This window comes from Oncorhynchus mykiss, chromosome 16 (genome assembly GCF_057628025.1).
Source record: "Oncorhynchus mykiss isolate SJ-2025 chromosome 16, ASM5762802v1, whole genome shotgun sequence".
Lineage (NCBI taxonomy): Eukaryota > Metazoa > Chordata > Actinopteri > Salmoniformes > Salmonidae > Oncorhynchus > Oncorhynchus mykiss.
Window position 1 is genome coordinate 68197794 of NC_143037.1, and position 12488 is coordinate 68210281.

General features: G+C 46.0%; 1 protein-coding gene across 1 annotated transcript in view; it reads right to left on the minus strand.

The window, feature by feature from the left end:
• The window catches only part of LOC110518541 (ERC protein 2), a 492964-nt gene that overhangs the window by 334127 nt on the left and 146349 nt on the right, over positions 1-12488 (minus strand). Inside the window, exon 7 of the mRNA XM_036947561.2 lies at positions 4348-4515. Within this exon, the coding sequence (XP_036803456.2) occupies positions 4348-4515 (168 nt within the window). The remainder of the gene's footprint in view (positions 1-4347; positions 4516-12488) is intronic.

Below are 12488 nucleotides of genomic sequence, written 5' to 3' on the forward strand. Positions count from 1 at the left end.
GCTCCCTCTCTCTCTGCAGGGGGAACACATTCTCAGTGATTTACAGCCTAATGGACTGACTGGGGCTGCTGCTGTTAGTCCGGAGAGGCCTGGAGGGATGAGACCTTTATGAGAGACACAGCTGGGTAGTGTGATACTGTTCATCTAACACAGTGTAGGCTGCACTTACAGTTACACAACTACAAGAGCCAGCCAGCCAGCCAGTCAAGTCAGCCATTCAGTCAGCCATTCAGTCAGCCATTCAGCCATTCAGTCAGCCATTCAGTCAGCCAGTCAGTTAGCCAGGCATTCAGCCATTCAGTCAGCCATTCAGTAAGCCAGTCAGTTAGCCAGCCATTCAGCTATTCAGTCAGCCATTCAGTCAGCCAGTCAGTTAGCCAGGCATTCAGCCATTCAGTCAGCCATTCAGTCAGCCATTCAGTCAGCCATTCAGCCATTCAGTAAGCCAGTCAGTTAGCCAGCCATTCAGCCATTCAGTCAGCCATTCAGCCATTCATCCTGCCAGACATTTTCCTGACACCCAAAAGTACTCGTTACATTTTGAATGCTTACAAGAAAATAGTCAAATTCAGGCACTTAACAGAACATCCCTGGTTATCCCTACTGCCTCTGATCTGGTGGACTCACTAAACAGAGAACATCCCTGGTTATCCCTACTGCCTCTGATCTGGAGGACTCACTAAACAGAGAACATCCCTGGTCATCCCTACTGCCTCTGATCTGGTGGACTCACTAAACAGAGAACATCCCTGGTTATCCCTAATGCCTCTGATCTGGAGGACTCACTAAACAGAGAACATCCCTGGTCATCCCTACTGCCTCTGATCTGGAGGACTCACTAAACAGAGAACATCCCTGGTCATCCCTACTGCCTCTGATCTGGAGGACTCACTAAACAGAGAACATCCCTGGTCATCCCTACTGCCTCTGATCTGGAGGACTCACTAAACAGAGAACATCCCTGGTCATCCCTACTGCCTCTGATCTGGAGGACTCACTAAACAGAGAACATCCCTGGTCATCCCTACTGCCTCTGATCTGGAGGACTCACTAAACAGAGAACATCCCTGGTCATCCCTACTGCCTCTGATCTGGAGGACTCACTAAACAGAGAACATCCCTGGTCATCCCTACTGCCTCTGATCTGGTGGACTCACTAAACAGAGAACATCCCTGGTTATCCCTACTGCCTCTGATCTGGAGGACTCACTAAACAGAGAACATCCCTGGTCATCCCTACTGCCTCTGATCTGGAGGACTCAATAAACAGAGAACATCCCTGGTCATCCCTACTGCCTCTGATCTGGAGGACTCACTAAACAGAGAACATCCCTGGTCATCCCTACTGCCTCTGATCTGACAGACTCACTAAACAGAGAACATCCCTGGTCATCCCTACTGACTCTGATCTGGTGGACTCACTAAACAGAGAACATCCCTGGTCATCCCTACTGCCTCTGATTTGGTGGACTCACTAAACAGAGAACATCCCTGGTCATCCCTACTGCCTCTGATCTGACAGACTCACTAATCAGAGAACATCCCTGGTCATCCCTACTGCCTCTGATCTGGTGGACTCACTAAACACAACATGCTTTGTTTGTAAATTATGTCTGACTGTTGGAGTGTGCCCCTGGATTTCCGTAAATAAAAAAAACAGGAAAATGGTGCCATCTGGTTTGCTTAATATAAAGAATTTGAAATTATTTATACTTTTACTTTCCAAATACTTTTAGACTTTTACTCAAGTAGAATTTTACTGGGTGACTTTTACTTTATAAAGGTATCTTTACTTTTACTACAGTATGACAGTTAGGTACTTTATCCACCAGTGATCTGCCAGTCAGCCATTCAGTCAGCCAATCAGCCATTTATTTTATCCTTTAGTTAACCAGGTAAGTCAGTTAACAAATTCTTATTTTCAATGACTGCCTAGGAACAGTGGGTTAACTGCCTGTTCAGGGGCAGAACGACAGATTTGTACCTTGTCAGCTCGGGGAGTTGAACTTGTTACTAGTCCAACGCTCTAACCACTAGGCTACCCTGCCGCCCCATTCGGTCAGTCGGTCAGTCAGCAAGCTATTCAGTCGGTCAGCCAGCAAGTCATTCAATCATTTAGTAACTCAGTCAGTCACTCAGTTAGTCAGCCAGTCAGTCAGCCGGTCAGTCAGCCAGCCATTCAGTCAGTTATTCAGCCAGCCAGTCAGTCAGCCATTTAGCCAGCAAGTCAGTCAGCCTAGTTAAACAAAAAAATAAAAAAGTCAGTCAGTCGGTCAGCCAATCAGTCAGCAAGTCAGCTGGTCAGTCAGTCGGTCAGTCAGCCATTCAGCCAGTCAGTCAATTGGTCAGCCAGTCAGTCAGCCAGCCGTTCAGTCAGCCAGCCGTTCAGTCAGCCAGTCAGTCAATCAGCCATTCAGGTCAGTCAAACAGACCCAAAAAATTAAGAAGTCAGACAGTCAAGTCAGCCATTCAGTCGGTCAGTCAGCCAGTCAGCCGGTCAGTCAGCTGGTCAGTCAGCCATTCAGCCAGCCGGTCAGTCAACCATTCAGTCGGTCAGTCAGCCATTCAGTCGGTCAGTCAGCCAGTCAATCAGTCAGTCAGTCAGCAAGCCGTTCGGTCAGTCGGTCAGCCAGCCAGTCATTCAGCCAGCCAAACAATCAGTCAGCCATTCAGTCAGCCAGTCAATCAGCCGGTCAGTCAGACAGTCAGTCAGACAGTCAGTCAGCTATTCAGTCGGTCAGCCATTCAGTCAGTCGGTCAGCCAGCCGGTCAGTCAGCTGGTTAGTCAGCAAGTCAGCCAGTCAGTCGGTTGGTCAGCCATTCAGTCAGTCAGCCATTCAGCCAGTCAGTCAGCCAGCCGTTCAGTCAGCCAGCCGCTCAATCAGCCAGCCAGCCAGTCAGCAAGCCGTTCAGCCAATAAGTCATTCAACCATTCAGCCATTCGGTCAGCCATTCAGCAAGTCAGCCGGTCAGTCAGCCATTCAGTTGGTCAGTCAGCCATTCAGTCATCCATTCAGTCAGTCAGTCAGTAAGCCATTCAGTCAGTAAGCTATTCAGTCAGTTAGCCAGCCAGGCAGCCAGCTATTCAGTCAGCCTTTCAGTCAGTCAGTCAGTCAGTCAGCCATTCAGTCTGTTGACCATTCCATCAGTCTGCCATTCAGTCAGTCAGTCAGTCAGTCAGTCAGTCTGCCATTCAGTCAGCCGGCCATTCAGTCAGTCAATCAATAAGGTGGGGACATGTTAGTGTAGGTCAAGGCCTCTTCTATTCCTCTCTTGTTGCTTTATTTCAGGGAAGAAGAGTCTTTCACCAGGGGCCAATTATGAGTGATGGACCCCAGAGAAGGGGAGGAAATTAGCAGTGACCCTCAGCTTCTCTCTGACCCGCCCCCATGGACCACACTGTAAATTACAGCCCTCATGGATCTATGGGAACCAGGAAATTTGGCAAACCAATCAGAAGGCAGGGCTCCTCCTATGCAGTGCAGAGTGTTTAGTCAGGGAGTAATGGACTGGAACACCTGGGACAAGTTCTTTAGTCTGGGCTAAGTCAGTCTATCTGTGCCTTCACAGGGCTACTGTACACAACACTGTCTAAACATGTCGCTGTGATGTCACTCCTCACACACACACACATGCATGGCTTCAGAAGCTTTTATAAGGTTAATTCTGCAGACAGACCCATGGCCACCTGGTGTGTGTTCCTGTCCTCTATGGGCCAATTACACACACGTAAAGGTTCCTCTCTACTCTCCCTCTTCTGCCTCTTTCCTCCTCCATCGCTTTCCCTTGCTGTGTTTAATGGGGTTAATAGAGGTTGGGGGGGGGGGGGGGTTCCTGTCCATGGGATCCTGTCCATGCCTTATGTATGAGTAAAGATGCCCTTTAGTTACTATCTGATGTAGCCATTCCTAATTAGCCTCTTACCTTCGACCCATGGGCTCTGTCTCACGCCCACTGCCTAACGAGCTCATTTATATCAAACTAGGATGGATATGAGTGCGCCTTTCTTCTCTGTCCTGTCAGGGACCCATCAGCATTAGTGATGATGTGATGTCAACAAATACTGTAGTCACTTAATTCAATTGAATAAAGTCAGAAACAGTTCTATAAGTATGAGACCTTCTCACAGGGCCGACTTCCTCTCCTAAGGGTACATCGTTTGACTGGCTTCCTCTTCAACCTACACTTCAGGTAGCGTGTGTGTTTCCGTGTGTGTGTGCTTATGCGTGTGTGTGCTGAGAGAAGGATGTCTCCGGGGTCATACTCAGTGGTGACTCCCCAAACTAGTGGGCTAATTAGTTGTAATTAACACTATTGGAGAACAGCTAGTCACATTCACACACACACCTTCTTCTGCAAGATGTTGACCTTCCTCTCCTTAACATCCAGCATATCCTTCATGTCCCGGATCTCTCCGGCCAGCGTGTCCTTCTCCTCCGTCAGGTCCTGGAGCTGCTGGGTCTTCATACTGAGGAAGGACTCCTTTTCTTCCAGACGAACACGCAACGCATCCACCTGGGAGAGAGAGAGATAGGAGGGCTCAGATTAAACTAGCTCTTATTGAACAAGGCTACAATGTAACAACCACAGCATAAAATAAGACAGAGAGAAAGGAGGGCTCAGATTAAACTAGCTCTTATTGAACAAAGACAGAGAGAAAGGAGAGACAGAAAGACATGTAGAGGGACAGACAGAGACAGAAAGAGAAAGATAGACAGAAACACAGAAAGAGAGGAGAGAGACAGAAACACATAAAGAGAGGAGAGACAGAAACACAGAAAGAGAAATATAGACAGAAACACAGAAAGAGAGGAGAGAGAGAGTGAGGCAGAGAAAGACAGAGAAAGATAGACAGAAACACAGAAAGAGAGGAGAGAGAGAGTGAGGCAGAGACAGAGAAAGAGACAGAGGGAGAGAGATAGAGAGCGACAGAGAGAGAGATATTCACTTCTTTATTCCAGTATATTAGCTATATGAACCCACAGTATGTACCACAGACCACAGGGTTCTCTGTTGTTATTGGGCATATACTGTACAGGTATCAATCCTCACTGCCTAACATCAACATTCTTTGGACATTTCTCCACATTGTAGTGTCTAGAGTCTCACTCTGAGCTGGCTGTCAGAGTGTCAGACTGCTAGTGCTGATTACATTAACAGGTTGTGTTGCCATGGAGCCGTGCTACTGCTGCTGGGTAGTCATCAGCGCCATGTGAAACCAGGCTACCCTTGTTTAATTCAACTTCCAAGGTCTGTCTGTGTGCATGTGTCCGTCTATGTGAACTTGTTATCGGGCATTTTAACAAGCCTGGGGTGGGCTCAGAGGAGATGGTGTGAATGTTTTAAGGGTTTGATGGAACATATTTCAGAGACTTTACAGGGCATTTCCACAGACAGAGAGAAGATACAGCATGTGTGTGTGTAACATGCAGTGATAGAGGTTCTCTCAGAGCCATTAGCACCAGGCTGGTACCCCCAGGTGTAAGATGGGAAAGTATGTATCTCATATTACCTGGCTGGCAGTGTCCCAGACCCTGCTACTGAGGCCTGCTCTGTCCTTCTCTCCCTGGCACTCACACACTGCACTGACACCCCTAATCCGACTCTCTGGACTGGACATCTCAGGTGTGTGTGTGTGTGTGTGTGTGTGTGTGTGTGTGTGTGTGTGTGTGTGTGTGTGAGTGAGAGAGAGTGCCTGTCTATGTGTGTGTGAGTATCTAATCCCCCCCCCCCCACCTGGCAAAGAGCAATTTAGAAAGAATGTGTAAGCGTCGGTGAGCAGGAAATCCCTCAGATCACTCACTAAGCTGTGATACACTAGTCTCTGAATGGTAATACCCTCTTATAGCACGCCCTAGGTGCCTGGGACAGAATCACATTCCCTGAAACACAGAGACAGAGGAAAGGAGAGAGAGAGAGAGAGAGTGAGGAGGGGTAGACCTCCTGGTAGATATTGTAATCACTGTAGCACGTTGAAACTACCGTCATCTCCTTCAGTGAACGTGAAAATGCTACTTCACCCAGTAATGCACTGTAGAGCTCTCTGTCAACATATACACTGCTGAGATGATGGATATGGAGCTAAATGTATGTTGTGGAGACTAAAGGCCCCTCTCTCTCTCTCTCCCTCTCTCTCTCTCTCTCTCGCTCTCTCTCTCTCTCTGGTGAGACAGGGAGATCTTGTGAAGTGATGAAAGCCATCTCTCCATCCCCGTCTCTATCTCCCTCCCCCCTCTCCTTCTCCCTCCCCCTCTCCTTCTCCCTCCCTCCCTCTTCCTAGGATTCTTCCAGTGTACATCAGTAGGTGTGAGTTGTGAGGAGAAACAGAGGGGTTGGGATCCCTCCAGTCCCGCCAAACATTGTTTTTGGGGTCCATCCCACATTTCTCAACGCCACGCTGCCCTGTGACAACACGCAAAACAGAACGCCTGCTGTCTCCACGGCAACCAGGGACTCGTTTGGCCCGAGCTATTGGATGCTGGCGTGGACATTCTGTTTTGTAATTACAGTGTTTCATTGGCTCAGAGAGGGGGAGTCGGGAATAGATCAGCCCAGAGAGAGAGAGAGGTGGGGAGAGAAAGAAAGAGAGATGGGAGGAAGAGAAAGAAAGAGAGGGAGCAGTCCAGTCCGGCCTGGCTCAGTCCAAATCCGACGGGGACGGGGGAGATTGCATCGAGGCGTGCCGGTGCATAGATGAATTAAAAACACATCCATCGCCCTATCTCTCCAAACCCCAGCGTAAGCCTCCCAGCCCCTCACTCAACACCAGATCATTTAAAAAGGTTTTGATATGTTTTCAAGATTTCGTGGTTGCAAAACTATTAATTCTTGGCAAAGTGAGATGCAAATGCGCACACAGTCATTCATACACACTATCATTCTCACACACTCATTCATACACACTATCATTCTCACATACGCATACATGCATAGTATGTGTGCAGCCCTGGACACACAAACACAGTCTCGCGCATATACGCGCACACACACACACACCTACACACACACACACACACACTCCCCCACTTCACCTCCCCTTTCATATTTCAAATGACAGCCAAATCTGCTTTTTGGACGTTGGTTTGCTAAGTAAAACAGCGGTTTAAAGAAAACACCAGCACTGTTAGTCTTCACCTCCCTTTTTCTGCTTCACGTTTCATCATAAAAGTTTTTCTGGCAGCCAAATCTGCAAAGGTATAAAACCTCGAGTCGGCTTTGGGTCCAATAAACAACTAGGAGACTATATGAGGAGACCACATTCAAAAGTACCAGAGAGCATGAGAATACCACAGTATTGTACAAAGTAACAGGTCAGGAATTATACCTTCTGCCTTATAAAGCATGGACATTACAAACCCTTAGGCAGGCATGATACAAAGCTCAGGGGTGCATGCTCAGACCCCTCCTGTACTCCCTGTTCACTCATGACTGCATGGCCATCGTTAAGTTTGCTGATGACAACAGTGGTAGGCCTGATCACCGACAACGATGAAACAGCCTATAGGGAGGAGGTCAGAGACCTGACCATTTGGCATGGGTCCTCAGATCCTCAAAAGCAGCTGCACCATTGAGAGCATTTTGACGGATTGCATTACTGCCTGGTATGGCAACTGCTCGGCCTCCAACCTCAATGCACTACAGAGGGTAGTGCGTACGGCCCAGTACATCACCGGGGCCAAGCTTCCTGCCATCTAGGACCTCTATACCAGGCGGTGTCAGAGGGAGGCCCTAAAAATTGTCAAAGACTCCAGCCACCCCAGTCATAGACTGTTCTCTCTGCTACCGCATGGCAAGCGGTACCGAAGTGCCAAGTAAGTCATTCGGTCGGTCGGTCGGTCGGTCGGTCGGTCACTCACTCACTCACTCACTCACTCACTCACTCACCCACTCACTCACCCACTCAGTCACTCACTCACTCAAGTCAGTGACCTGGGTGTTGCTTCTTATGTTCTACCTCATGGACCTTTCTAAACACAATGCTGAACCTGCTTTGGAAGGAAATACAGACAACATGCTCACTGCACAGTTTTTCTTCTCCTGAAGCAGGACGGTGCAGTTGGTTGTCTCTGGTTGCTGTGATGAGTTGTAGTCAGACAGCGTGTGTGTTATCCGGGAGTATGGCAACAACGTGCCAAATACATGAATACATCTGCTGTGAAATTAATCATCCCAAATCAACAGATAATATTAGAGTAATTGGTGTTTAATTTGCCCTAAAAAAATACTATTGTCTAAATACAGTAGCATTACTATATTTACATACCATAGTATTCACTGTTTTTGTGGACATGACTGTATATTGTATATTGTTGTAACACCTGCTAACTAGGGTTAGCTAAAATGGCACTACTTCCTGACTATACCAGTTACTGTTTAATGAGGGGAACACCTCAATCAGGACATAAGATACTATACCAGTTACTGTTTAATGAAGAGAACACCTCAATCAGGACATAATATACTATACCAGTTACTGTTTAATGAGGGGAACACCTCAATCAGGACATAAGACACTATACCAGTTACTGTTTAATGAAGGGAACACCTCAATCAGGAGATAAGACACTATACCAGTTACTGTTTAATGAGGGGAAAACCTCAATCAGGACCTATGACACACAGGTTTGTGACAGGCCACCTATGGAGTTGGGTCAACAGTTCTGACCAATGTAACAGACCAGACAACACCTTAGTAAAAATACACACTTTAAACTATAATTGTAACATCTAAACGTTAGACAGGTTCTAGGCCCATGACAGAAAAACAGTACAGAGGCAGATATAAACAACAAGTCAAGTTTACTAAAGCTTAGAGGATTAGGTTGGCTTGTTCGACACATAAATAACACATTACCAAGAGTACACCAAAATTATTTCTTAGATCTGTTACTTCCACTAGATCGCTTTCTAAAATACAACAGTGCTTACACGGAGATTCAGCTGACCAAGTTCACAAGATGACCAAATACAGTGACAGACAATACTGTACTTCTGATGGTAGGAAAGAAAGAACAGTTAACCACTGCCTTTACATACACAATATATATATATTTTAGAATGCAAATGACTGTACTTAAAAAGACTGTCAATAAACCGCCTGGACCTCAAACCAGAAAAGCTTCTCCAAACAATCCAACTGAAGGCAAAAGGGCATTATTGCAGTGCTTTTACATAATGAACGTCTTGAATAAACTCACTGATGGTCAAACGCAACACATACCATTCAGAACAAAATCGACCACACCCCGAACATTTATTCAAGACAGCAGGGTCACAAAATGGTTGTTCACAGAACTAACCAACAGAACCAACACCATACCAGCCTATACACACAAGGACATTCCAGGTTCAAAACTCTCACCTGAACATCAGAGAGGAACAGGCGAAGCAAGAGGCATAACTGGGCCCAAAAGCTGTCTTCTCAAGCAGGCGGCTTAGGTTTTAGTGTTTGTCGCTTACCAAGTGAGGACGTTTCTATGGAGGTCAATACTTGGTTAACAAAAGAGGTGAATGGCTTATTTGTTATGTTTGGCTTATTTGATTGAATAAAAGTTTGGTAATGATAAGGATGTTACGAGTGTACTGATATAAGTAGGACACATGACATCTCAGAAACACTTTATATCGGAATTACGTCTGCTGTTCACACGAGCATCTGCACTCTGATTGGCTTGAATGGTCCCACCTGATCTTGCCTCTTCCCGGCTGCCTTCCACTTTTGAAGACAACCTCCAGGCCTTCTTTTCATTGTTAGCAAGGAAACTTCAGTTTCTGGTCAATATAATGGATAATCTGTGACATGTCCAAGGGGTGTTTTATACATTTCCTGCATATCCTACCCTAATAACGGTGCCCAGGGAAACTGACCAAAAGTTTGGTTCCTAGCCTGTCACACAATATTCTTCAGTTACACAATTGTCTGAGTAGAGCAAGCCACTATCTGGGAATGTGTTATTGCTTGTCAGATGATTGTTGATGGTAAAGACAAAAGGAACTGCCAGTTGATTTTTAATCTTCCATTTTTTTTCAGAATATTAAACTGTAGAATTGTTTATGTGGGTATCCCTGAACCTGGAGTCTATCAGTGGAGAGACACAGACACACAGATCTGATGTGAACAGTAATTCCACATCTATCTCCGTCCATGTGAGGAGACTGCTGCTCTGCTCTCTATCACAGAGGAACTCAACAGTTTCATGAGAGAAAAGTCCTTGCGTTGATCCAGTGGTCCCACAATGGACCTGGACATCTGACTGCCATTACAATGAATTCGAACATACTTCTAAGATACAGAAACACCTACACACTTTAAGAAATAAAACTAAGTACAAGTACCTCCCATATATCTACCGGGAAACTTTTATATACTGATTATTACACTGGAGCTATTGTATATAACATCTCCAAACACTACAACTTGTTCCCTTTCCTTCATCCATAAAGCACGTCTGGATTGGGAGAGGCCCAGGAGAGGAGGCCAGAGCAGGTGTGTAGCGGTGGTGTGGCACACCCAGATCTGAGCCGCATCATCTCAGAGCTAGGAGTCTGGGATGCAGGCAGGTCAGTGGACGCCTACAGGGCAGGGCTGGCTATGCCGGTCTCTCCGTCTGTCTCAGCACACCTCTTTCATCCTCCTTACACCTTGAGCAGAGGAGCTGCAAACCTAGGAGTCCTTCTTAATGGTTCACACACCCTCACTGCTAAAACACACACACACACACACACACACACAGCTAAAACGCTCCCGCTCACACCGCACACACTGATCCATGCGGATATGAGAGAACATTCCCTGTCCTCAGGCAAGGGCAGAGAATTCCGAGGTGTGTCATCAAGCTGAGAATGAGACACGGATAAAGCTCAAACGCACACACACACGCACACACTCGCACGCAAAGACACACACACACACACACACACACTTCATAGCTCAGATCTGGAGTCACGTAATGACCGGATCACACAGGCCTCCTTATGGGATAATGACAGGGTGAACTGTAATATGGGCTGCAGGGCAAAGAACAGGAGAAAACCCATGGAATACACAAAAACACGCACTCACACACTCTGCCTTTAAAAGGGGCCTCAGGTCATGAGTATGTCACAGTTCTATTGATGGTGATGTACACTGGTAGAGGGGGAACGCAATGCCAGTCAACGGTTGATGTTCCCAGAGAAATCACTCCAGACCTGATGTTTGGAGAAAGCGTCTTATTCTGCAGGGAGACAGAGCTTGTTGGATGTTTCATATGTCTTGTATCACGACGGTAGATCTCTCATCCTAGACGGCTGAAGAGGGATATTGTTAAGCTCTAGTGGACAGATTCTGTCCTCTATTACAATCCTGCTTTACCCCAAACACAGCTGTTCACAGCCTTCCTTAACTATATCATCCATCATCATTAACTGCTATAGGAGGGAGAGATACACCACACACACACACACACACACGAGACACCATGGGCGTTCTCCCTCATTAACACTCGCACCATGTTTGATTATTTTTACTGATCATTTCCAAACACTCCTCGCCAGCCGCTGCATCCTGTTTCCAGGCCTTCCAGTTCCTGTCTAGCTGATTGAACTGTTCCTACTGTAAAGCATGCACTGTAGGGAGCAATACTGATATATACAATGCTGTAAACCATGTACTGTAGAGAGCAATACTACTGTAAATCATGTTCTGTAGGGAGCAATACTACTGTAAAGCATGCACTGTAGGGAGCAATACTACTGTAAAGCATGCACTGTAGGGAGCAATACTGATATATACAATGCTGTAAACCATGTACTGTAGAGAGCAATACTACTGTAAATCATGTTCTGTAGGGAGCAATACTACTGTAAAGCATGCACTGTAGGGAGCAATACTGATATATACAATACTGTAAACCATGTACTGTAGAGAGCAATACTACTGTAAATCATGTTCTGTAAGGAGAACTACTGATATATACAATACTGTAAAGTGTACTGTAGGGAGGAATACTACTGTAAATCATGTTCTGTAAGGAGAACTACTGATATATACAATACTGTAAAGTGTACTGTAGGGAGGAATACTACTGTAAAGTGTACTGTAGGGAGGAATACTACTGTAAAGTGTACTGTAGGGAGGAATACTACTGTAAAGTGTACTGTAGGGAGAAATACTACTGTAAAGTGTACTGTAGGGAGGAATACTACTGTAAAGTGTACTGTAGGGAGGAATACTACTGTAAAGTGTACTGTAGGGAGGAATACTACTGTAAAGTGTACTGTAGGGAGGAATACTACTGTAAAGTGTACTGTAGGGAGGAATACTACTGTAAAGTGTACTGTAGAGAGGAATACTACTGTAAAGTGTACTGTAGAGAGGAATACTACTGTAAAGTGTACTGTAGGGAGGAATACTACTGTAAATCATGTTCTGTAAGGAGATCTACTGATATATACAATACTGTAAAGTGTACTGTAGGGAGGAATACTACTGTAAAGTGTACTGTAGG